At 45.1% G+C, this 26579-nt stretch overlaps 1 protein-coding gene across 4 annotated transcripts in view; it reads left to right on the top strand.

The window, feature by feature from the left end:
- DIS3L (DIS3 like exosome 3'-5' exoribonuclease) overlaps positions 1 to 26579 on the top strand; it is a 33398-nt gene continuing 6819 nt past the window's right edge. Inside the window, exons 1-12 of one of the 4 annotated variants that reach the window (XM_027570233.1) lie at positions 1 to 234; positions 1584 to 1737; positions 11369 to 11497; positions 13378 to 13513; positions 15862 to 15993; positions 16303 to 16479; positions 17843 to 17921; positions 18869 to 19048; positions 21361 to 21530; positions 22821 to 22982; positions 24678 to 24925; positions 25450 to 25542. In XM_027570233.1, coding sequence (XP_027426034.1) covers positions 96 to 234; positions 1584 to 1737; positions 11369 to 11497; positions 13378 to 13513; positions 15862 to 15993; positions 16303 to 16479; positions 17843 to 17921; positions 18869 to 19048; positions 21361 to 21530; positions 22821 to 22982; positions 24678 to 24925; positions 25450 to 25542 — 1799 coding nt within the window. In that variant the 5' untranslated portion in view covers positions 1 to 95. Of the gene's footprint in view, positions 235 to 613; positions 694 to 1583; positions 1738 to 11368; positions 11498 to 13377; positions 13514 to 15861; positions 15994 to 16302; positions 16480 to 17842; positions 17922 to 18868; positions 19049 to 21360; positions 21531 to 22820; positions 22983 to 24677; positions 24926 to 25449; positions 25543 to 26579 lie in introns of those variants that run through there. The other 3 variants (XM_027570235.1, XM_027570234.1, XM_027570236.1) reach the window with 3 other exon arrangements.

The raw sequence follows: 26579 nt of genomic DNA on the forward strand, positions 1-26579 counted from the left end.
CCGCGCCGCGCCGCGCAGCGCCCGCCACCTCCCGGCAGCTCGCTCGGGCGGGCCTCGCGGGGCTCCGGAGCCGTGACCCGCCGAGCACCGCCAGCATGCTGCAGAAGCGGGAGAAGGTGCTGCTCCTGAGGACCTTCCAGGGCCGGACGCTGCGGATCGTGCGGGAGCACTACCTGCGGCCCAGCGTGCCCTGCAACAGCCCGCTCTGCCCGCAGCCCGCCGCCTGCCGCAACGGTCAGGGCCGGGCCGGAGAGCGGAGAGCCCTGGGCGGCGGGAGCGAGGGCGGCGGGGCCGGGCCGGGCCGGGCGTCCGCCGGGAGGCGCCAGGGCGCTGCTGGAGGCCTGGGCGCGAGGTCGCGCGGGCGCCGAGGCCGAGGCCGCCGGGCCTCCGCCCGCCCAGGCAGCAGCTCGGGCCCGGCGGCGGGGCTGCGGGTGGGTGGCGAGAGGCCCGGGGCCCCGGAGCCGCCCCGACGGCCGTGGCGCGCTGCTTCCTGGGGGCTCCCCACACCCGCCCTCCCGTCGGCCCCCCCTCTCAAATGGAAGGGCCCAGAGCCCGGCGCCCCCACAGCCTAGAGGCCCGGCGAGCGGGGCTTTCCGAGGGGCCCGGGGGCGCAGGAACCTGCCTCTTCTGCACCCCCCAGGATCGCGTGGTGGTGAAATGGGGGGTGCTCGGCTGCGGGCCCCACGGCGAGAGGTGGGGCGCCATCCCGCGGCGCGGAGAGCGCCTGCTGCCGCTCATTTGACACGTCTTTATTCGCACAAATGTTCTGACCTACCAGCCCAGATCCTCAGACTCTTAGCCGGTGGAGAGCCGTCGGCACTAAAATTTGTGAATTGTCTGGGCCCTCGCTGCACAGGAAGGTCAAGGGGAAGTTGGACTTGGAGCTGCTGTGGGCTAGACCTTCGCCCACTTGGTTTCTCAGCTGCAAGGGTGGCCGATTTAACGAGGAAGATGACTGGTTCTCTTCTGTATGGTGGGAGAGGAGCCTGGGGGTCCTTAGTACTGGGAATCCTCAGTTTATGGTTAAAGTGAACATTTCATTTACAGCTTGGCTAAGCAGCTCCGTGAGATGCGGGCTGGGTGGAAAGCCTAACCACTGCCCATGCTTGCACCGAGAATGTTTTCCAGTCGATTCCGGCTTTCTGGCCTCTGGAGACTTCTGAGCGTGTACACAAGCTTGAGACTCAGAACCCGCTTGAAATTGCTAGGCATAAACAGGTGGTTAACATGTATATTTCAGGGGACCTCATCTGAATGTGAGTGTAGGTCGGTGAGTTAACAGAAATAAATATTTAGGTCGTGCTAAAGGTTTGCTTGTTTTTAAAAAATCAGTCATCTTCACCATTGGCAACACCATAAACCACATTGAGCTTTTACCTAGCACAGCTTCAGACAAATGAAGATGCTGAATTTACCTGAACTTTGGGCCGCTATCAAAGTAGGGTTGTCGTGTCCTTTAAAAACTTCAGGGTGTAGTTAAGACTGGAAGTTATTTTGCAGAGTGGAGCACCTTGACATTGAAGTAGTAATAAGCCAGGTTCACAATTGTTGTCTAATCGCTTACATTTTGAATTATGTTCTAGATGGGAAACTCTTGTCTAGTGATGTGACTCATTACATGATCCCAGATTGGAAAGTTGTTCAAGATTACCTGGAGATCCTTGAGTTCCCAGAGCTGAAGGGAATTATTTTCATGCAGACGGCTTGTCAAACTGTGCAGCATCAAAGAGGCCGCAGGTATCTGTTTTGCATTATTTATTTATGTCTATATGGAATATTTTCCTCTTCCCCTTTAGAGAAGGTCCCTTGTTGGAGGGGATGGGGAGGAATTCATTATTTTGTCAGAAAGGACTTTTTGAAGTAATTTGGTATTCTCTTCGCTGGTGAGGAATGCAGTGACATTATTTTATATTTCTGCTTCAACACCTGGCCAAGAGATCTGACTGTAGATCAATAAACTGCAGTGTCCCCAGTATATGGGTATTTAAGATTCTTGGCTTTGGGTTTGCATGTATTTTTTAGATACATTGTTTCAGAAGCCTATACTTTTGAGGGGGAGGAGTATTTTATTTTTAAATTTTAAACTGTTTATTGTGGATGCAAATTGTAGTGATTTATTTAATGAAAGCAGAAATAACTTGTTTTATTTTTACGTTACTGGTATAACTACCAACCATACCCATTGTATTTGCCAAAGGATTTCTGATTGAATCAGTCTAAAATGCTTGCCTTATACCTAAATGAAGAACAATTGTTTACCTTTTAAACAAATATCTAAAAACTGGTTTTGTTTCATTTAACATTGGGAAAGGATTTATGATTTGAACGTGAAGACTGCATAGAAACAGCATATTACAATTATACATCCAACCTCTTAACACCCCTAGTTATTTAAAAAGCAGAAACTATGTGTTTATTCTTTTTTAAATGTTCTGGTTTCTTTAGAGTTTGGTGGTAAAAGATGAAGTATGTTTATTTGTATATGAAAATGATGAGTTGTCCTTATTATATGCTCAGTTCAAAAAAATGTGCATTACCTAGATTGCGGATTTTTCAGATAGAATATTTTTCAATGAGTTTGAAGTTGATTTTGCTCAGACACAAAGATATAGATGTTTATACGCATCCGGGTTTGAACGCTGCTTCAGGGGTCATATTTCAGTTTCTGCTTCTAAAATCAATTTGCTATCATTTGGATTGCAAGCACTCTGCTGAGCCTTTTCAACTTCTGTTTTCTGAAATATTTTTAATATTAAGAGTTGTTTTAAAAACCAATTCCTGGGACATTCAAAAGCAAAGAATTGGAATTTAAATGTCTTTTCTCCTGAACATTTCAAAAGTAGTTAACTTGATGAAAAACTATTGGTTTTCCACTGCTTTACAGTGTCTCTAAATATACTAAATGTGAGAACAAAGGATGAGCAGTTGTGAAATAGGCTGATATGATATCACCCTGGTTTTCCCATTTGGTAAGCACATTTTGAGCTCAGAGTTCCAGGCCTTATGGGGTACAAAAAGAAGTACAGTTGACCTTTGAACAGTGTGGGGATTAGGGGCTCGGACCCCTGCACAGGCAAAAATCCATGTATAACTTTCAGTTCCCCCAAAACTTAATTAATAGTCTACTGTGGACCAGAATCCTTACTGATAACATAGTAGATTAACATATATTTTATATATATTGTATGTTGTATACCGTATTCTTGCAATAAAGTAAGCTAGAGAAAAGAAAACATTATTAAGAAGGCCACAATGAAGGGGCACCTGGGTGGCTCAGTTGGTTAAGCATCTGCCTTCGGCTCAGGTCATGATCTCAGGGTCCTGGCATCGAGCCCCACAAACGGAGCCAGGCTCAGCAGGGAGTTGACATCTCCCTCTCCCTCTGTCCAACCCCCCCACCTCATGAGCTCTCTCTCTCTCTCTCTCCCTCTCAAATAAATAAATAAGATCTTTAAAAAAAAGAAAACCATAATGAGGAGAAAATACATTTACAATGCTGTACTGTATTTACCAAAATAATTCCACTGTCAATGGACTGCCATAGTTAATAGCCACATTGTTCAAGGGTCAACTGTATCAGTCCCTCTCAACAAACCTGTCGTCTTGTTGGGGTTAGGTGCAAGAAGGTAATGGTGGCACACCGTACACGCAGGCAGTATGACTTAATGTGGACTATGCAAAGTGCAGAGGTAAATACGGGGTGTGGGGGTTTGCCCGAAAACTCTCTGAAGGAAGTAGGTTTGAGACTGGTCTTAAGGGGCGCCTGGGTGACTCAGTTGTTAAGCGTCTGCTTTCGGCTCAGGTCATGATCTCAGCGTCCTGGGATTGAGCCCCGCATCAGGCTCCATGCTCAGTGGGGAGCCTGACTCCCCCTCTGCCTGGCACTCCCCCTGCTTCTGCTCTTTCTGTCTGACAAATAAAATCTTTAAAAAGAGAGAGAGATTGGTCTTAAAGCAGGGGTACTGAACGTAATTGATGAAGAGAGAGAAGAGGCAGGCAAAGGAATCAGCACCCTTAGGACTTGGTGCTTTGTTTACCTGGTAAGCAGCCGACAGTTGCATTCAGGTTCAAAGAGCTAAATGACCAAAACTACCGAAGCCTTAAAAAGTGTCCTATATCGAAAGCTAACTTTATAATTGATCACAGCCCTTGAATGTAGAAGATCCAGGGAATTTGCTTTATTAGTTTGGACTTAATATATATTAAGTGTAAGTCATTGGCCCTCTGGTGTTTTGCTTCATTTAATGTTGGAAAATGTTTTCTTGTGTTTTTCCGTTCTTCCTTGGAGACTTGAGATGCTAGTAAATAATGCATTCTATTTGATATGCTTTGAGGAACATTTTTGCTTAAAAAAGCCTTGTCAGTTAAAAATACCTGGTTGGTCTAGTGTCTGGTGTAAGGATGCCTTGCTTTCTCCTTTTGCCCTCCTCCTGAATTATTTCTTTATAGCTTAAGAGCCTCAATAGTTCACACCTCTATTTCTCAGTATATAACATAAGATTGGAATTAGAGAATATTATAGTTGGAGAGGATCTAAGAAGTCAAGTGATCCAACTCCCCATCCAGTAGATTGGTATTACTCAGTCTTTGTTTCTAAGACTTTTTATCAACTTTTTTCTTCCAGACACCCAGTCTTAATTTGCTTTGTTACATGTTTTAACATAAATCTAGATGTAAAGTCCTCATGCTTAAGTACTTACTGCAACCCTAAACCCAAATTGGACCATCACATTGAACAAACAAAGCTTACAAAATAAGAAGACTGCAAATGAACATTAATTTAACGTGACTGATAACATTGTTCTACTGAAATGAAATCACCAGAGTTGAGTTTCCCAGTAAAAAGACATAGTCTCCAATCTGGTTCTGTACTTAAAATGATTTTGTATTTTGCTTTCGATACTATCAGTGCAGCAAATGCCTGTTCTCCTAAGTATATTAAGTATATTACAGAAAACATCATGAAAGAAGTCAAGTTTTTGATTGCTCGGGATAATCGCATGTTCTGCCGATCCTCACACACTTGTTCCGTGAGGGATCCTTTGATGACTCTGAGGCTGTCTTGCCCATTGCCTTCATTCCTGTGTGCAGGTGTTTATTTGTTTATTCAACAAACATTTGCGGAGACACTGTGCGTGCCGGGACCATGCTCACACCGAGGCTGCCGTGCTGAACAGACGCAGACACGGTGTTCGGGGGAGACGGTGATACTCAGCTAATCACACAAACAGATGGAGAGCTGCCACGGAGCCACGGGGCCCTGAGGAGAGTCCGCATTCGCCAGGGAGGCGAGGAAAAGCTTTCCCGAGGGAGATGCCTACACTGGGCTCTCCAGGGTGGGTAGGAGTAAACCAGGCAGAGAAAGGAGAGAAGCTTTCCAGGGGAGGGGGCTGCTGTGCAGGGTCGTGGAGAGGGAGATTTGCTCCCTTCAAGAAACTAGAAGGCCCTGGCATGGATGAGGGGTCCTAGGGATGTTGCAGGGTCGTAAGCTGGGTGGGATAATATATATAATCAGATTCCTATTTTGAAAAGATGACTGGGCCGTGGAGAAGTGGCTGCAACTTCAGTTCATGTGAGAGGTGCTGGTAGCTTAGAGATGGAAAGAAAGAGATATTTCCAACAGCATCTTAATAGGTAAAAGTCTGTAGAACTTTCTCAGTCTTTAACGCCAAGAATGGAAAACATGTCCGTGCAGAATTTGTACAGGAATGTTCATAGCAGCTGTATTCCTAGTAGCCCCCAAAATGGCATCGGACCCAAATGTCCATCACCTGATATAATGGTTACACAAAATGTACTTTATCCATACAATGGAATACTATCCAGCCATAAAAGGAATGAAACACTGACATATGCTATAACATGAAAATATTATGCTGAAAGAAGCCAGCCACACAAAGAAGTCATTTTTGTATGATTCCATTTATATGAAATGCCTGGAATAGGTAAATCCTAGAGATAGAAAATAGACTAGTGGTTGTCAGGGTCAGGGGAATGGGGAATAATTGCTTAAGGGATCTAGGTTTCTTTTTGGGGTGATAAAATGTCTGGACTTAGTGGTGATGGTTGCATAACTCTGTGACTATACAAAATGCTGTTGAATTGTATATTTTAAAAGGATAATTTTAGGGGTGCCTGCGTGGCTCGGTCGGTTAAGCGACTGCCTTTGGCTCAGGTCATGATTCCAGGGTCTTGGGATCGAGTCCCGCATCAGGCGCCCTGCTCCATGGGGAAGCCTGCTTCTCCCTCTCGCTCTGTCTTCCATTCCCCCCTCCCCACTGCTTGTGCTTTCTCTCTCTCTGTCAGATAAATAAAATCTTTTGAAAAGGGGGGGATAATTTTATGGTATATGAATTATATCTCAGTTAAGCTGTTATTTAAAAAAAAACCTATAAAACTTAGTAATGGACTTAGATATGTAAGGGGAGGGAGAAGGTGGTGTCAAGGCTAACACCAAGGTTTCTGGTTTACATAACTGGATAGAGAGAGAGAGAGAGAGAGAGAGAGCACTGGAAGAGGTCCGGGGGGGGCTAGAGGTCATGAGTTTGAGGTTGTCTTTGAGGCTTCCAAATGGCAGTGCAGTTAGAGGGCATTCAGATGGCCCAAAATATACTCTATTGAAAATGTTTTGGGCGCCTGGGTGGTTCAGTCGTTAAGCGTCTGCCTTCGGCTCGGGTCGTGATCCCAGGGTCCTGGGATCGAGCCCCGCCTCGGGCTCCCTGCTCCGCAGGAGGCCTGCTTCTCCCTCTCCCACTCCCCCTGCTTGTGTTCCCTCTCTCACTATGTCTCTGTCAAATAAATAAATAAAATCTTTAAAAAAAAGAAAGAAAGAAAGAAAATGTTTTAAAAGTACCATCTAGGGGCATCTGACTGGCTCCGTCAGTAGAGCATGTGACTCTTGTCTTGATCTCCAGGTCATGAGTTCAGGCCCCACACTGGGTGTACAGTTTACTTAAAAAAAAAAAAAAAAAAAAAGATACACCTAATATAGAGGAAAACACAAACTTTTAAAATTCTTGTGGAAAACTCAAGGACCTCTGAAAGTAAGTCTACCTAAGACACCCTAGCAGGGTTCTGCAAAAACTGGTTGAAGAAATACAGTATTGTACGTCCGCTGACTGGTTGTGGGATGCCCACTTCTGATCCCCCGAGAATACAGTCAGCAGGGAGAGGGGATGTTGCATCTATAGGCAAGCTCACCATTGCGGGAAAATAGTACAGAAATCAATCTAAGGAAGGTAAACATGGCCGTACCTGTAAGAAATTGAACTGTTTAAATAATAGAGATTTGGGGGAATGCTTAAGCCAGTGCAGGAAAACTAGGGTTCTTCTGTAAGACTGGAATTTTTAAAACTTCAGATCGTTTTATTGTACTTGACTCTCTGAAACTGCTGTTCTCCTGTCATCCAGACCAAACTTGTTGAAGGCACCATGATGCTCTTTGCTGGCTCCGGGCAGGATACTCGTATGTCTAAGCCCATCGTACACACCACCAGCTCTGACTGGCAAAAATATGACTATATTGTATGTATGCCCTATTAAATTACAACCATAAGCCCACATACCTACAAGACAACCCTACTGTCACACTCCCGAGTGATTCAGTCTTTCCTGCTTTCCCCATTAATATTCTTGTGCCATTTGTTCATTCGTCTTATCCGGCTGATAGGTAGCTGACAAATGGAAGCATGCACGACAAGTCTAAGGAAAATATATGGGAGCGAAACTTTAAATTGAGAACATTCTTTTTGTTAAGTTGCATATTTTGCTGTGTCGTCCCTCTAATTTGGTATAAACGCCCTGGGTCTGACTTGTGGAACATCAGTACCTGGGGGAGTTCAGGGCTGGAGAATCCCAGGGTCCAGAGTGCAGGTGTCACAACAAATCCAGGGATGTGTACAGAGCCTGGCAGAACAGTCACAGGGTTCTGCTAATGTCAGGGTGGGTCCTGACACACTGCTGGCTTATATTTGGATCACTGTTGTCACAAGGAGTTGTGAGTTCATGTATGCATTTGGGAAACATTTATCAGGCATGTGAACCACACTCTCTGCTCTCCTGAATTTTCTCTCCCCCTCTGCTCCCTTGGGTGCTTTGTCTCGCTGACTCTCATTCATCCCTCCCCCAGGTGTCACCTCTTCCCAGAGGCCTTCCCTGGCCCTCCCATGTTCTTGTCACACCCTGCACTTTTCCCCTTCAGGGCACTTCTCCCACTAAAATGGGTGGTGGTTCTGGGTTTTTTTGTTTTATTTTGTTTTGCCACTTAGTCTAGCCGTTTTTTATTTTTTATTTTTTTTAAAGATTTTATTTATTTCCTTGACAGAGAGAGCACAAGCAGGCAGAGCAGCAGGCAGAGGGAGAGGGAGAAGCAGGCTTCTCACTGAGCAGAGAGCCGGTTGTGGGGCTCAATCCCAGGACCCTGGGATCATGACCTGAGCTGAAGGCAGACGCTTAACGACTGAGCCACCCAGGCACCCCAGTCTAGCCGTTTTTTAAAATTGTGGTGAATGTATATAGCAAAAGATTTACCATTTTAACCATTTTTAAGCATATAGTTCAGTGACATTGAGTACATTCACATTTCATGCAACCATCACCACCATCCTCTCCAGAACTTTCCTCCATCCCCCTAAATTGAAGCTCTACACCCATTAAACACTATACCCATTTCCCCCTCCCCCAAGTCCCTGGCAACAATCCTCCTTTCTGTCTCTCTGAATTTAACGAAGTACCTCATGTAAGTGGAATCATACAGTGTTTGTCCTTTTGTGTCTGGCTTATTTCCCTTAGCATAATGTCTTTAAGGTTTATCCATGGTTTTTTAAGATTTTACTAATTTATTTCAGAGAGAGAGAGAGAGAGCACAGAAACACAAGCAGGGGGAGTGGGAGAGGGAGAAGCAGGCTTCCCACAGAAGCAGGGAGCCCGATGCAGGGCTCGATCCCAGGACCCTAAGATCATGACCTGAGCTGAAGGCAGACGCTTAACCACCTGAACCACCCAGGGGCCCCAAAGTTTATCCATGTTGTAGCATGTGTCAGAACTTCCTTTCTTAAGACTGAATAATACTCCCTTTTAGGTATACACCACATTTTGTTCATCCATCTGTCTTTGGACACTTAGGTTGCTTCTTGGTTACCTTTGGCTATTGTGAAGAATCGTGCCATGAACATTGGTATAAGAATATCTCTTTCAGACCCTGTCTTCAGTTCTTTGGGGTATATGCCCAGAAGTGCAGTTGCTGGGTCATGTGGTAGTTCTTTTTTTTTTTTTTATTTAAAGATTTTATTTATTCATTCATGAGAGACAGAGGGAGAGAGAGAGAGAGGGAGAAGCAGGCTCCCAAGGAGCAGGGAGCCCGATGCGGGACTTGATCCCAGGACCCTGGGATCATGACCTGAGCCGAAGGCAGACGCCCAACCATCTGAGCCACCCAGGCGCCCAGTCATGGGGTAGTTCTTGTTTTAATTTTTTTGAGGAATGGCTGATTCTGTCGTGTTCATTGTGAGCAGGGTGCTGTGGATGAAGAGATGTCTAGAGGGTGTCCCCTGAGGGCATTCAGTGGAGCAAAAGACCCAGCACATAGAAGGAATGCAGCAAATGTTTGCTAAATGAAGGATGCTTAATACAGAAGAAAACTAGCAAAGAAATGAGTGCACTAAGTTCAGGTGCTTTTTTAGGGGTCTGGTAGTTGTGATGGTCGATAAAGGGAGCAAAAACTATGGAAGATGAGATCAGGAAAAATAGGCAATATTTTTTCAGTGTTTCCTCTGAAATAATTACAGTTGTTTATGAAGTCTCTTCTAAAATCCTTTATTGCTTAAGAAATAAGTGCTCATTTTAAAAAATTCATGCATTGCAGAAATGTGTAAAGCACCTTAACACTGTGCAGGGATGGTGGCTGTAAGCGGGGTGGTGTAGACTCTTCTATGCATATTCTGAGAGGTTTTATTTATTTTTTTAAAAGATTTTACTTATTTGAGAGAGCAAGAGAGAGCATGAGCAGGGGGGAGAGGGGAGGAGTAGGCTCCCCGCTGAGCAGGTAGCCTGACACGGGGCTCGATCCCAGGACCCTGGGATCGTGACCTGAACTGACCGAGCCACCCAGGCGCCCCTCTAAGAGGTTTTAAAACTGACTTTAAATCTCTCTTTGTGAAGGTGGGAAAATTATGAATTATGTGTTCTAAGCATTTCTGAGTTGGGGGGGGCAGGGCAGCCTTTGTACAAGTGGGATGCTGTTAAGGAAAGCTGCCATTCACCGACATGAAACTAAATCCTTTTGTTTATTATGAAATTGTAGAAGTGCTATTACTTGATGATTCTTTTTAAAATAGCTCAAGATTAGAATTACTAACAAAATAAAATCAGTGTTTCTTGTTTTCTAATTAAGTGTTAAGACGACACAGATATTGGTGATTGGCATTTATTTAAAGAAGAGAAGTTGGAGAGTTCTGCCTTTGCTTTAATGAAAAGACTCATTTTTTTTTTTTTTTTTTTTTTTTTTTAGCCACGGCAGCGGGCTGGAGGTGGGAATGGAAAGGCACAAGTTTTATATTAAAACACATGTTCAGTGCCAGTTATCTGCCTTGGATAATTTATATGTTAATTTAACATCTGGTTTAATATCAGTCCATTTTTAAATAAACAATTGGCTTCCTTTAAGATAACTGTGAACATTTTCTGTATTTCATATTACCTAGACTATTGAAAGGACCTTCTTAAAAAAAAAAAAGAAAAGAAAAGCATCGTCTTAGAAACTGACCCATATGCGGCTGCGTATTTGGTGTGAGGCTTTGGCTAGCATCACTGGAAGGACCTCCTGATGGGAGAAACCTTAAAACTTTGTTAGTTGTCTGTCATTCGTGTAAGTGAGGCGGCTGCATAAATAAAATTCACAGATAAATCTCCAAACTTATTTCCTTTACATGTCCTTTTCCAGGCTTCCAGCAAAAAGTAAAATGTACTCATGCCTAATGCCATTTATAGAACAAAGTGAGGCACAAAAATAAAGTGCTAACCTCTGCTTGCCTCTGGTCCTGCAGAGGCCTGAGCCTTTGAAGAGGGGGCTGTGCAGGGCAGGGCCATATAATTCTGTAATAAATGGCCAGAAGTCTAGAAGGGGAAAGGGTGGGGGTGACTGATCCACAAGCTAATTAATGAGGTGCTGCCTGAGCACATTCTAGCAGGCGAAATTGAGAAAAAACAGCCCAATAGTACTACGCGCACTAAGGCCAATATAAATGTTTCTTGGGTTTTAAATTAATCAATCTTTTGTCCTAAAATGCCTCATCTTCTTTGATCCTTAGCAAGAGCTAGCAGTAGATGAGCGCCTGCTATGTCAGATTTATTTTTCTCCTCTGTGTCCCAGACAGTATAACAAATTGCGAAATCTCCTGAAGGATGCACGTCATGATTGCATTCTCTTTGCTAATGAATTCCAGCAGCACTGCTATCTCCCTCGAGAAAGAGGAGAATCCATGGAAAAGTGGCAGACCAGGTATGGCTGTGCGTTGGCGTGACTATCTTTACTTTCTTTATCACTGGTTATCCAGAATTGATTAAAGTAGGGTGCTAGAATAAACCAGCAGTTATTCTGGAACTATGATTAATACTGAAATGCTTAATGCATCACTATTTTAGATATATCGTTTAAATACATGTATGTTGTAGAAATTGTCATAAGGGAGCCACAGATACTCAGAGTGAGTCAGCTGGCATTTAATGCTCGGGGGGGGCGGGGAAGGTCCACTTTCACGCTAAGATCATCTCAGTTTTTCCGGTATAGGTTGCTCTGATATCCCAACCAGTCTTGTTAAACTGAAACTGGTAGGTTAATTCTGGTAAAGCTGTTTTAGGAAGTATGGTGTCACCGTTTAGATCCGCCTAAAAGCAGAGTCTGAAGCAAGGAGTTGGGTGTGGGTTGTTGATGTGGGGACCAAGTCCCTGAAACAGGAGTGAGGAAGTGCAGGGCGTGAGACAGGAGGAGGGAAAACAGTCAAGGATGTGTTACTGCTGTGGGAAACTGAGGCTCAGTCCTCTTGGGAACCTCGGAGAAGCTGCCCAGTGTGTGCCTCAGAAGTTGTCTGGAAGGACGGAGGCGAGGGTGGCAAAAGACTTTGGCCTTCAGCTGAGGGTCATTCTGCAGGGGTGTTGACTCTACTCAGTGGGCCCGGGGTGGAATGGGAGTGCCGCCCAGCTGCAGCCAAAGTCAGAGGTGGGCCTGGGGCACAGGTGCTGGGCACCGATAGCCTCTGCTGTGCTCTTCTGCAGAGAGCCAAGGAGATCTTCAGCTCTCAAATGTCTTATCCATACAAAACATTTAAATCGTCTTTTTCCTTGTATTTCTTTATATAGCCATTAAATATTTAAATTCTCTAAAGTAAAATAAGCACTGATGCATACTGAGTCCTTAATTATAGTCCAAAGTTCCCACAGGGCTCAATACCAGAAAGGGAAAGCAAATCTTTCTCTAGATTAGGTCACATGTGAGTACTTAGAATGATCATACTTCCTAACTACATAGCCTCATACAGTTTATGTTGGCTTAATTTTTTTTTTTAAGGACTTTATTTATTTATTTGTCAGAGAACACAAGCAGGAGGAGTGGCAGGCAGAGAGAGAAGCAGGCTCCCTGCTGAGCAGGGAGCCCGATGCAGGGTTCGATCCCAGGACCCCGGGATCATGACCTGAGCCGAAGGCAGATGCTTAACTGACTGAGCCACTCAGGTGTCCCTGGCTGAAATTTTTTTTGACCTAAAGCTAAAGGAACCTTACCTAGCATCTTACTTTGCAGAAAGGGAAACAGATGCCTACAGATACCGGCTGTCCGAGTTTATACACATCGTTGGAAACATAATCCAGCCTCGAACACATGTCTTCAGACCTAGGCTGTGTTATCCAATTCCGGCTCTTTTCAGGAAGATTTCCAGACATTTCATGTGATTCCATAGCAGACCTTATTAGATTATGATCTTTGGCTGTTTGCAGCTTAGTTTTGCTCTTAGCCAGACTTGTTTCTTCATCTTTTCAACCTCACAATAGCTTAGCTCGTCACCTGTGCGGTGCTATGTGTCACAGCATGCCAACTAAAAGGTAGGAAAGAGCCTCACGGTTTCCAGACCATATCAGGAAATGAAAGAGGTTGCTGTGGCAGTTGGATGTCTTCAGGGAGAAGAGATGTCAGGTGCTCTCTGATTCATCTTTGTGTCCCCCAGAGTGCCGAACCCAGGGCATATTTATAATAGGTGCTCGGGAATTAGTTGTTGAATGAACAAATGGTTGTCTGCATCGACCGAAGGGGAACAGATTAAGAGCCAAGGGTGAAACTTTGAACAGCAGCTTGTCTTGGGAGGGCTCACGTGCCCTTTGCTTTTCCAGGAGCATATACAATGCAGCCGTGTGGTACTTTCACCACTGCCAGGATAGGATGCCAATCGTTATGGTGACAGAAGACAAAGAGGCAATTCAGCAGTATGGAAGTGAGACAGAAGGAGTGTTTGTGATTTCTTTCAAGGTACTTCCATCTGTTGTGTCCATGAGTGCGTCTGTGTGTGTTCACTTACTCAGTGGTGCCCATAATGCTCTCGGGCCCACTGGCAGTACAGAAAAGGGAAAATAGTGAAGGAAGACTTCCACCAACGAGTTCCGTGTCTTTGTTTCTCTCCAACTAAGCAATCTTGACTTCAGCAAATTTGGGCAAACTCCCTGTGACTGTAAGACCCACAGCATCTGAGACGTCAGCCCAGTAAGCTCCCTGTTGACTGCAGACTCGTGTGTAGTTCTAACAGTAGCAATGTTAGGAATGATGATGGTGAGACGAGGTTGGATCTTATAAAATTGCCAATATTCTCTTGGTTTTGACCTACAAAATGGCAGTTTTACATGGTTTCACCTAATAGTAATAGCCAACATTCATCTATGCCAGGCACCGTTCTAAGTGGATTATTTCATTTAATTCTTGCAACAGCCCCACGAGGTAGATGTTATTGTCCATATTTTATTTTTTTTTAAGATTTTTACTTATTTATTGAGAGAGAGAGAGAATAGTAGAGAGAGAGCATGAGAGGGAGGAAGGTCAGAGGGAGAGGCAGACTCCCCGCCGAGCAGGGAGCCCGACGCGGGCCTCGATCCCGGGACTCCAGGATCATGACCTGAGCCGAAGGCAGTCACTTAACCAACTGAGCCACCCAGGCGCCCTATTGTCCATATTTTATTGATGAGGAAACTAAAGCACAGAAAGGCGAAGCACCTTGCACAAAGTCACACAGGTAGCAGGTGGTCGGACTAGGATTAGAACCCCGGAACTCTGACTCCAAAGCTCTTTACCCACCCTGCTCTGCTGCCTCTCAAATTATTTTTCTGAGCACCCACGCCACATAGTTTTGAAGGCCAGCCTTGTTTTTCTGCTGTTGCTTGCTCTTCCCCACTTACGAACGTGCACCGGGGTTAGTAGGGAGAGAGGAAGGGGTGAGGAGTGCTGTAGGAAGGCTGTCACATCAGCTTGGTGTCCAGATCACAGACAGGAGCAGCATTATTGGTGACCGTTTCTTGGGCTGTGTTGGCAACACAGTTCTCCTGGTTTGGGGGGACCCTTTGGGAAAGTGGGATGGCTGTTAACCTCCCAATAGATTATTGGTCTCGTGTGTCTGTCCAATTGGCCAATCAAGTTCCCATGGTTGGTATCAGTTTTTTGATTCAGAACCTCGAATGAGACCCTCCATTACTCCTGTCTGTTCACAGAAAGTCAAGTTGGATTTTGAATTGTAGACGCTGTAAGAGTTCCCAGGTGCTTGTATTGCTAAAGATTTGCCAATAGAATTTTCTTGGCCCTGCTCTAACAAAGTGTTCTGGCATGCCAGAGAATTCCGGGGGCACTGGATATTAATGACGGTGTCACTTCCTTTTTCTGTTGCTATACATCATGTCTTGTTCCTGCAGAGGACAGTTGACTAAAATTACATTTTTCTACTTTTTGTTAAAATTACTTTTCTTTGTAGTCCAGTCCTAGAGTGCCGTTTTATTGTGTATAGTGTCTCCTAAGCAAACTGTGACTGAGGGCTTCATAGAGGCGAATGATAGCAGGAAAAAAGAGACACTTGTGGAGTTCAGATGAGAAGGAAGGCCAGAATGTCCTGTGGGGACTTGAAGTTAGCTGGGAAGAGGGGAGCCAATAAATCCTCGTGAAGAGGCGGTTCATAGTGGCAAAAGCCTGGTGGTGGCAAGCGACCATGGAATCGGGGTACTGAGTCAGCACAGACAGAACTTCTCGAAGGACTCGGGAAAGAAAGGAAGTGATCTGAACAGGTCCCTGAAGTCAGTGGGAGAAATGCTGGCGTTGACAAGAAGGAAAGTGTGTTTTCTTTTTAATTTGAGGAAAGAGAATGTGCTAGACTCTACCTTAGACATAAAGTTTAGTTAAAAACACCCGTAAAACGGATGTTATTCAGTGAGAGCCAGCCGTCTGAGGGAGTGTACTCTGGACGTAGCACAGCCAGCCTCTAGACACGTTGTCCTCTCGCTGGTGGTGCTGGGTGTTTGGTCTGGGGTCGCTCTGACGGAACTTCACCAAAAGATGCAATAACACTCAGTAAGTCCACACGGACGGGACCCTGACCACTTGTTTCACAGTCACATTTTGTACCAGGTCATCACGCTAATAGCAACGTCTACATGAGGAATGTTACCACATCTGTGGACGGTCCCCGAGACTCTGGGAGCTTAGGAGAGGAAGGCCTCAGAAGAATAGAAAACCTTTCCTTTGCTCCTCTCTGCTTATTTGGCATAGCCAGTGGCAGGGGCGGGGAGGGAGGAGACGTTTCCACAGACACTTCCCTCCTTGCCATTTTTACGTGCTTATTTAAGTTTCTTAGAAATTTCAAACGTTTCAAGATGAAAAAAAAAAAACCAAACAAAGAAGAAGCAAGACGAGAATGCACACAGAAGAGCTCTTCTCTCCATTCCCTGCAGGCCATTTTCTGCAGCAATGAGATGCAGGTGAAGACAGGCAGGACGGGCGGGCGTGCATGCATGCAGCGGTGGGGGAAAGAGTAGGAGGAGATTCGAAATTGCCAGTAAGCATTCCGTGGGAGGAAGGGCCTCCCTAGGGTAGTTTGGCTCAGCTTCAGGGCAGAGTGAGATGGTAGAAAACCAGCCAGTGATGTGAGGCTCGGGGAGGTAACGCTCATTGAGCACCTCCTCCAAACCGCGTGCCCACAGTTCCCGTGCAGGACTTTTGGTGATAGTCCCGCAAGGAAGCACCATTATCTTCTGACCACGTTTCTCTTGTGCCTTTATCAAATGCAGAATTACCTGGACAATTTTTGGCCCGACTTAAAGGCCGCCCACGAGCTCTGTGACTCTATCCTTCAGTCTCAACGGGAAAGAGAGAATGAGAGTCAGGAGAGCCACGGGAAGGAGTACGCAGAACATCTTCCCCTGGAAGTGTTAGAAGCCGGCATTAAGTCTGGACGCTACATCCAGGTGAGGGTGGTCATGAAGCATCAGCGTTGGCACCAGCCGGCATGTTTTCTTCTCTGCTTTACTGGCCTATCAAGGGCCTTTAATTTCAAAGGCCATAAATAAAATGGGCATGAGTAAGCCAGGGATGTCCGTGTTTAAGATGATTTGAGAGTTGTTCTTCCTGTGGACACCTTGTTGTCTGGTTGGGTGCTGCTCTGTCTTCTTAATCGGGTTATATATTGAGCATCATACACGTAGTCTTATAAATGCCTCCACCTCTCTGGGAAAGAGAAGGTATTTTTGAATCAAGGTATGGAGATCTGACAAAATTGTGAAATTAGTGAAATTTGGCTTCTTCACTCTTTTGTAATTTTCCTGCACCATTCAAGGGGTCTTTTGTGGTCCTTCAGGACCCAGAACCCAGAAGCTGTCAAGCTGTCTTGAGAAGGAATCAGATACAATTATAATTCAAATTTAATAGTTTGATGTGTCTATGCATGCACGAAGTTTTATCACATCAGTAGATTTGTGTATCTGCCACCACTATCAAGGTACAGAACTGTTCCATCGTGAATTTTACATTTTTGACAAGCAGCTCAGTTTTTATGCAGGTCAAAGTTTGAGAATACCATGCTGAAGTCCCTAAAGTATGGGTATTTTAATTATTATTATTATTATTATGAGAGGGTGGGGGTGGGGCAGGGGCAGGCAGAGGGAGAGGGTAAGAGAGAATTGTAAGGAGGCTCCACGCCCAACAGGAAATCAAGAGTCAGATGCTTAACCAACTGAGCCACCCAGGTGCCCCTAAAGCGTGGGTATTTGAAATGAGTATGCCTTGAGGGGCACCTGGGTGGCTCAGTCGTTAAGCGTCTGCCTTCGGCTCAGGTCATGATCCCAGGGTCCTGGGATCGCGCCCCGCATGGGGCTCCCTGCTCCGCGGGAAGCCTGCTTCTCCCTCTCCCACTTCCCCTGCTTGTGTTCCCTCTCTCTCACTGTGGCTTTCTCTGTCAAATAAATAAATAAATCTTTAAAAAATAAAAAAAATAAATGAGTATGCCTTGAGTGGCTAGTACTTCCAACTTGGTAGTAAAGTTTATGGCATTCCAAGAAGGATATTTGAGGAAAAAGATTTTTTAAAGACCACTCATCACTTAGGTAAGACAGATCCTGGCACTTTCAACACCTTGTGTAGCCAAGAATAGTTCAAAATGATGTTCTCTGGAGAAAAGAAACCTTGGTGATGAATATTTCTCCTAAAGGAAGGGATCCCAGACCTTAAAAGAATATTTTTCGGGATATTTTCATAGACTTTTTGAAAACCGTACCTTTGGAGGCAGAGTGGGCAGAAAAGAAATTTTTCAGTTGATTTTCATTGTGATTTTAGGGAATCCTGAATGTCAACAAACACAGGGCACAAATGGAAGCTTTCGTTCGACTTCAAGGAGCCAGCTGTAAAGATTCAGGTTCAGTATAAGCCTTACCTAAATTTCCGTACTACATCTCTATTATGATATTACACAGTAAAGAAAGCAAAGCTGAAACTTCGCGTCAAATATGCCAGTCGGATTACCCCCACTCTGGGTGTGCGGGATCCGGATTGGTGATTTTTCCCCTTGCGTTTTATCTGGTTTCATTGCAATCCATTTTTAAAATTGAGAACAGCTAAATTTTATCGAGTATCCACTCTACCTCAGGTACTGTGCTAAGCCCTTAACGTAGTTATCATCATTGTTTTGCCCCTTTTCTTCGTGAGGATACAAAAGGTTACAGGTGAGGAAGGTGTCATACAGAGAAGCAAAGTGACTCGCCCAAGCTCACACATCTGGTGAGCGGCGGGGCTGAATCTCCTTCGGAGGCAGTTTGGCTGCGATTTTAAGACACTGCCCTGTGTGGCCTTACTGGAATAATTTTAAAAGTGATAAAAATGAAGAGGATGTGTAAATAAGCTGTATCATAACAGAGTGTAGCTCTTCGGTCTTCAATGGCAGGGAGCAAAACACCCTGAAAGTCGAAGGAACGTGGCTGAATGGAAGGAGAAGGAGAATTTCTCCCACTGTCTGCTGCTTGGGGGTCAGGCGGGATCATCGCCCGACGTGGTTCATTGGCCCGCTTACCATTCCCTGGCTGCGTGGCCCCTGACAGTGCGTGACAATTCCAGCATGGGCTTACGTAGGCTGGTGCAGGGAATGGCCACCTGCCATAAATATGGGCAGAGGAAGCCCTTCTCAAAGCACGTGACATAAGAGGATGTGGTGGCCATGTTTCTTCATTCCTAACCTGTGGAACAAAGTTTGACCTCCCCTTTGAAGGAGGAAGCTTTGCTCTGCAGGGACGCAGATTAGACGTCAGATGTGTTATGTGCGGCATTCCCCCGCGGCTTTATGGGGTTTCTGTGTGCCCGCCCAAACAGGTTTACTCAGTGACATCCTCATCCATGGGATGAAGGCTCGAAACCGCTCGATCCATGGAGACGTAGTAGTCGTGGAATTGCTCCCTAGAAATGAATGGAAAGGAAGAACGGCCGCCCTGTGTGAGAATGACAGTGAGGACAAGGCCTTGGGAGACCCCCCGAGTGAGCCCATGCCCACAGGTGAGCCCGCTGGCAGGCCTCCCAGTTTCCGGTTTTCCCGTGGGATGTTTATTTGTCCTGTCTGTAACGGTCCAGAAGTACTACAGTTATTAAGGTTCGTTATCATTTCCTTTCCTCCATTACCCATTGCCCCCTCTCTGCAGATTGATGTTATTCTCCTCAGCATCCAAATATGCCATCATATCTCCCATCCCAGAACAGAACAAAACCCCAATCCTCTCAAGTCCCATACCCCCTGCGGCTCCTGCCCGTTTCTCTGCTTTAGTGTATGGCGAGACTCAGTGCAACCCCTAACCCTGCATTCTCTCTGCTTCCTCTCTACCCACTGTCTCCCGAAGCCGCTACATTCAGCCGCCCACGACCCCAGAAACCCTTGACCTGACCTTTCGTCAAGGGCACCAGTGACCTCATTGCCTGTAGCCCTGGGCACCTGTAGCCCTCGGCAGCATTTGGCCAACAGATCACTGCCCCATCTTGGGCTTCTGGGTGCTTCGCCTCCCCTGCTGGGTGCTCCTTCTCAGTCCCTTTGCTCGAGCTCCTCCAGCTTACGGACCTCCGGGATGTACCTGGGCTCCTCGCGGAATGCCCTTCAGTCCTCTCGCTCTGTTTCTCCAGCCCAGACCCCCTGCTCAGCCTCCAGTGTTGTCTCCTCAGTTGTCCATTTGGCGTCTTCCCCTGAATGGGGATGGGCACCTCCCACTTAGCACGCCTGTTAACAGACTCCTGATTTCCACCCCCGAACCTGCCGCTCCCCGAGTCTTCCCCCTCTCAATAAATGGCAGGTTCATTCTGTACGCGGTCAACCCAAAGGCCCTGGGATTTACCCTCTACTCTTTCTGTCACTCATCAGCAAGGCCTGGCAGCTCTGCCTTCCTGTGTGGCCTGTCCCGCGCCCCGCCGCTCCTCTCCTGACCAGGTCCATGAGAATCTCTGGACATGGCTTTCTCAGCCACCGTCTCACTGGTCTCCCTGCTGCCAACCCTTGCTCCCAAACGGCCTTTTCTCCACACGGGAGCCAGCCACAGGGGTCCTTTTAAAGGTCTTTGGGTCCAGTCATGTCTCTGCTCTGAGCTCTCCAGTGACTGCTTCCTGTTTCTCTGAGAATAGAATCTGAAGTCTTTACCGTGGCCTACAGGGTCCCACTGGCTTGGCTGCCTTCTGTCACTGTCCTTGTCATCACTGTGCTCCTGCCACGTTGACCAGCTTGTCCTCTCACCGCCAAAAACGAGCTTTCCCCAGACCACCTCATGCCAGTCTCCCTCACTTCAAGTCTCTGCTCACATTGTCACTTCATTTAAAATAGCTGCCGTTGCTGATCCTGTGTCACTCTTGGCCACCTTACCCTGCTTTGTATCTTCCTTAGCAAACATCACTACCTTCCATGTATTTACTTTTTATTGTCTGTTTCCCAGCCCTACGGACACCCAAACTAGAACGTCCACTCCAGAAAATCAGGGGCTTTGTCTGTTCTGATACTGCGACATTCCCTGCACCTAACAGGGCCTCATACCTGGTAGGGGCTCAATCAGTCAATAGTTAAATAGTCAAAAGATAGCACTTTTAACTATTAAAGTTTGTTTTTTCTTGACCTCAGTCAGTGATGCTGGAAAAGTGTTGTATGTCAGACTTAACGATTTGCATACTTCATTGTATATAGTGTTGACCCAAATGATCTTGACTGGTGGGAAAATGCAAGAAAGACAGTGAATATGCACAGGAGAGGGCATAAGTTAAAAAAAAAAAAAAGGTAAAAATCACTGGCTTTTCCCGACACCCTCAACCTGAGATTGATAAGAGAAGGGCAAAAGAGAAAGTGGAAAGTGGGACTAATGGATGCTAAGTGTCACATCAGACCCCACAGCAGAAAGGGTAAACTGATGATGTTATAAAAAAAAAAAAAAAATTATCTTTCAAAAAATTAGCCATCTTACTATAAAATGCCAGGGGGGCGCCTGGGTGGCTCAGATGGTTAAACGTCTGCCTTCGGCTCAGGTCATGATCTCAGGGTCCTCGGATCGAGCCCCGCATCGGGCTCCCTGCGAGCGGAGAGTCTGCTTCTCCCTCTCCCACTCCCCCTGCTTGTACACACTCTCTCTCTGTCAAAAATAAAATAGAATCTTTAAGAGGAAAAAAATATATGTATATATAAAATGCCAGGAAGGCAAATGTTTAAGCATCTCTACTTGTGTAGATGTGCTTGATACAAATGGGACGTTGTGTTTCCTGTTTTCTTCCTCACTGCTGAACTAGTCGGCATCCAGAGACGTAACATCTCACCAGTTAAGGCCTTATTTTGTTTCGTTTTCCCAAAGGCAGAGTGGTGGGCATCCTTCAGAAGAACTGGCGGGATTATGTGGTGACATTTCCGTCCAAAGAAGAGGTCCAGTCTCAGGGCAAAAACGCTCAGAAAATCCTAGTTACACCTTGGGATTACAGAATTCCCAAAATCCGCATTAGCACTCAGCAAGCGGAAGCTCTCCAGGTAGCTGACGTTGTACTTCTCCCCTTTTCCTCCCGTCTTTGCCAGCCTTCCAGCTCTACCAGGAAACATGGTTAATGCCTTTGCATAAGAAGGGCTAAATTAGTGATGGCATTTGGCATCTCAAGATCCTGTTTTTTAAGAATTCTAAATGTATAGAACCATCTGTTAAGCAGTCGTTGGTTAATAAATGAAGGCCAGAGAGAAACTGTCCTAGAAAGAGCTGTGTAGGACAACTACGGAGTACGTACATTATCCAGCTGTCCGACACAGAAACTTTCAATAGATATGCTCTGCCAACACTAACAAGCTTTCTTCCAGCCAGTGATACAGAAATACGATCCCTCTGCCCTGTAGGGATGATATAGTGGTACTGCACCGAATCGATTATCCATAAAGGAATATAGCACTGGAGAGAGGACGTGAACAAGGAAGTTAGAAATAAACCTTTACTGTGCTGAAGAGTACGAACATGGCCCAATTTCGTTGGCCTGATGTTTTGCAGTTGGTAAATGACACCTTGTAGCAAGATGTCCTGAGCCAATAACCAGGTCTTTGTGTACCCTTTGCATCCTTGGAGGCCTTCTGCAGGCTCTCTCAGGCCAGTTTCAACCCTCGCTTTCCAAACCCGTGGTGGTTTGCTGGAGTTTGGGGGCAGTGGGGTTCAGTTCACACTGACCCCTCCTTCCCCACCAGAAGATGCCCTTAAAACTGAGAAAGTAACTTCAAAGAAAGTAGAAAGCTGGGATGCCTGGGTGGCTCAGTCGGTAGAGTGTTTGCCTTTGGCTCGGGTCGTGGCCCCAGAGTCCTGGGATCGAGTCCCTCATCGCTTCTCCCTCTGCCTCTGCCTCTTTTTCTGTCTCTCATGAATGAATAAATAAAATCTTTTAAGAAAGAGAAAAAAAAAGAAAGTAGAAAGTAACTCCCACACTAGCAAAATTGAGATTTTTGTTTTGAAATGGAATTTGTACTATGCACAATGGGGTTTTCCTTCGTGTTGCAAGAATGTGTCACAGTTGGCTTTCTTTAACAGACTAAAATTTGCAGCCTGTTTATTTGATGTAGAGAGGTATTGCCTCCTTCCAGAGCATTGGGCCAATCACTTACATAACCATCTGGCAATTTAGTAAAACAGCAAGAATCAAAACAAGAAGCAAAACCCACTATTAAATCGGCCACTCTTTTTGGAGCTTGATACTGTGTATCTTGTTTATCTGGTGCTTCTGATTGACCCACTTAATTCCTGGTGCTGGGCTGGTGGGTTTTTTTTTTTTTTTCCTTCTTTTTGTGCAGGACTTCCGGGTGGTTGTACGCATCGATTCCTGGGAGGCGACATCTCTGTATCCAAATGGACATTTTGTGCGTGTTTTAGGAAGAATCGGGGACCTGGAAGGGGAAATCGCAACCATCTTGGTGGAAAACAGTATTTCGGTTGTCCCTTTCTCCGAAGCTCAGGTCCGGTTTCCCCGAGTCCTTTGGTCTGGTGAAAGACATTCTGTACAGTTTCTTTTTGCATTCGTTTGTTGTTTGTTGCATCGTTAAGAAGAAAAATCTCTGTACTGTGTAACCACTCACGAAAGCCACAGATAATGGAAGAATCTCACTCCTCTCTATTCTCTGTGTGGACCAGACTGAAGTCAGCTTCAAGTGCATAGTTAGTTTCCCAGAGCCTCACAGCTCTCAAATTTTTACATTTTTCAACTGTGCTTAAAAATGGTATGTCAGTGGCTTATTGTCAGTATACATCTATCGCCGGCAGCTGCAAGGGTACCTAGTTACAGACCCTGCTGGGCTCCACTCCCTGTCCTAATCACTCACCCACAGGCCTGCACAGAGCCACGGGGAGCAGCTTCTAGGGTTCCACATATCTCTGACCTGAGGGTCAAAAAATAATGCTCCTGAAACAGTTTTTGTAACCTTGGCAGAAAACACAAATTCAATAAACATACAACATTAGCTATTTCCATCACTTTATGATCTTTTAAAATCCTCATAAATCTTGTTTATTATTCTCGCATAACTAGATCCATAGTGTGCCCGTGCTATTTTCTGTTCTTCTTTCACTTAAAATTATTTCTATGTATTGACATAGCTACTTCATAGTTAAAGCAAATTATTGCATACCGACGTACTCTGCTTGGCTTAAGTCTTCCTCAGTTGTTGGGCATGGGGCTGTTTAATTTTTCAGTAGTAGAAGAAATGCTACTTCAAACATTTTTACAAACATTGCTTTTCTTTTTTCTTTTGCATCATTTTTCTTGGGATGTAATCCTTAAAGTAAGATTACCAAGTCAAAGGGCATAAAAAATGTAAGTGGCTTTTATTTGTATGGGCAGATTGTTCTCCAGAAAAATTGGACCAGTTTGCATTGCCGTCAAGAGCGTATGGGTGTTATTTTCATTATAGTCTTTGACAGAACAGTAGCTATAATAGTAAAATATTTTAGAATATTTTAGATTATTAAATTTTTATGCTTAACATTAGTTTCTGGAAATTATTTGTTGACTTGTTTTGACAGCTCTTAGTGAAAATGTTAGAATAAAATAAAGCATGGATTAGACTTCACAGGACTAGAATTTTCTCTTCCTGGTTAGCCTACTTAACTGCAAACTGATGGCCTAAACAGGTAATAATAGAGAGAAAGTGCCCTAGATTGGTCCTGCTTAAATTATCTTTAAGGAATAGGCTTTTAGTACTTGGGACATGTTGAATTTTTTTTTTTTTTTTTTTTTTTTTTTTAGGGCTTGACTTGAATTAAAAGCTCAAGTACATTTAAACAAGTGGGTCATTTGAAAATGGGGAAGAGGTTGTGCTCTTTCTAAGCCCCCATTCATCCTTGCTCTGGCCTCCATAACTAAAGAAGCTGCTGGAAACTGGCACATTTCCTGCCAGACTGTAAGGTCCTCAAGGGCAGGGGACTTCGTCTTTCCTGTTGGCTCCTGACCTTTCCAGAGCCTAGTGCAGTTCCTGACACACATTAGGCACCTATTAAATAATTATTGATCGAAAGAAGCAAACATAAGTTTATTGCAAAAGGTAACAGGGAATGAATGGGATTTCTGTGAGGTTGCAGTGAGAATGTTCCAGAGCAGATGTTCATAGGAAGCTTTTGGTGCGAGAATTGCTGAATATCTGACTCTCGTCATACAGATGTGTGAGATGCCAGTCAACACACCAGGAAATCCCTGGAAAGTGAGTCCTGAAGAGGAACGAGAACGGAAAGACTTGAGGGAAACCCATCTTGTGTTCAGCATTGACCCAAAAGGCTGTGAAGATGTGGATGACACGCTCTCAGTCAGAACCTTAACTAATGGCAACTTGGAACTTGGGGTCCACATTGCAGACGTAACACACTTCGTGCCACCAAATTCTTATATCGACATTGAAGCTAGGACAAGGTAATGTCCTTTGACACCAGCAGTGTATTTGTGACTCTAACCTATTCCATAACTCCCGAGTTTCAGAGTCTCAAAACAAAGATTTCCCAGTTTTGTGCAATTCTGCAAATCCCTTCTAGGGAAAAAAAAAAATGGAGGTCCACTTCCCCTTTCCCTTTAGAGAAATAGTTCCTTGGTCAATTTACCTTTCCTTTTTTTAACAAAACCTTTTCAAACCCACTTTCCTTCTGAAGTGCAATGAGTTAAATTTTTCCTGTGCGGATACTGTTTTCTATAAATACCTGCTCATTACACTCTAATTTTTCCTAGACAACTAAGATTCATGTCATTTATGTCAGTGGAAGAATATTCAGCACAAGGCAGCCCCCCCTTAGTCCCCTCGATTACCCAGTATGCTGCACTTTATGAAAAAGCAACAGTCTTGGTGATCTGCACTGAGGACATGGCCCTTTACCTCCCCGTGGCCCCTGCAGTCAGCCGTTGTGCTGCTGAAGGTCACGCACCCATGTATGTGTCATTCACAGGGCCACCACTTACTACTTAGCAGACCGTCGCTATGACATGCTGCCCTCCATCCTCAGCGCTGATTTGTGCTCTCTTCTGGGAGGCGTTGATAGGTGAGTTTGTTCGTGATTTTTTTTTTTTTTTTTTATCACCAGGGCTTGTCTTGGCCCTTCTGTGATGCCTAGTGCTTTCGCTTCTGGCCTCTTTCTCCTCTTCCTTTGAATATGCTCCGCCCCCTGCTCTCCACCCCTGATTTCCCCCGTGCCCTCTGCGCCACTTATTTGTAGGCAGCTTTATTTCTCTAGCCTTCCTTTCCCTTCCCTTCCCTTCCCCTCCCTTCCCCTCGTCTTTTCTGCCTGTCTAGCTGTGAGGTCACTTCTCCCTCTGTTGGCTTTTTAAACTCAGCTAAAGTCTGGGAACAAACGCGGATGATTTTGTGCATATATATTCCCCGGTTGAGGCTGTTTTGCATGAGGATCATGAACTTAGGGAGTTTTTTGTTTATTTATTGTAGTTAACATTTACATCTATCTTGTATGAATACATATAAAACCATATAGTCCAAAATTTATAGGTTCCAAAAGATATTTAGTGAAAGGCTCCCCTCCTATCACTTTTCCCCCAGTCACCAATTTCTTTTTATTTTATTTTATTTATTTGGGAGAGAGAGCACATAAGCTGGGGGAATAGCAGAGGGAGAGGGAGAAGCAGGCTCCCCACTGAGCAGGGAGCCCGACGTAGAACTCAATCCCAGGACCCTGGGATCACAACCCGAGCAGAAGGCAGACGCCCAACCGACTGAGCCACCCAGGCGCCCCCAGTTACCAATTACTTATGTATTTTTCTAGACATAATGCATATACACACAAATGTGGACATGTGGTCTCTCTTTTATATACAAATGGTGATGTTATATGTATATATGCTGTTCAGCAGCTTGCTTTTTATTTCTCTCAATGTAGCTTGGAGATCAGCCTATATTAATAACAGTTGCTTATCTATGGAAATTTGGATTGTTTTCAGTCTTTTGCTATTACAAACAAAACTGTACCGAATTACATGGAACATAAGTCAGTCCACATTTTTAAAATACTTGGAAGATAAATTCCTAGAAGTGGAATTTCTGTGTCAAAGGGTATATGCATTTGTG

The sequence above is a fragment of the Zalophus californianus genome, chromosome 6 (assembly GCF_009762305.2).
Source record: "Zalophus californianus isolate mZalCal1 chromosome 6, mZalCal1.pri.v2, whole genome shotgun sequence".
NCBI classification, from domain to species: Eukaryota; Metazoa; Chordata; class Mammalia; order Carnivora; family Otariidae; genus Zalophus; species Zalophus californianus.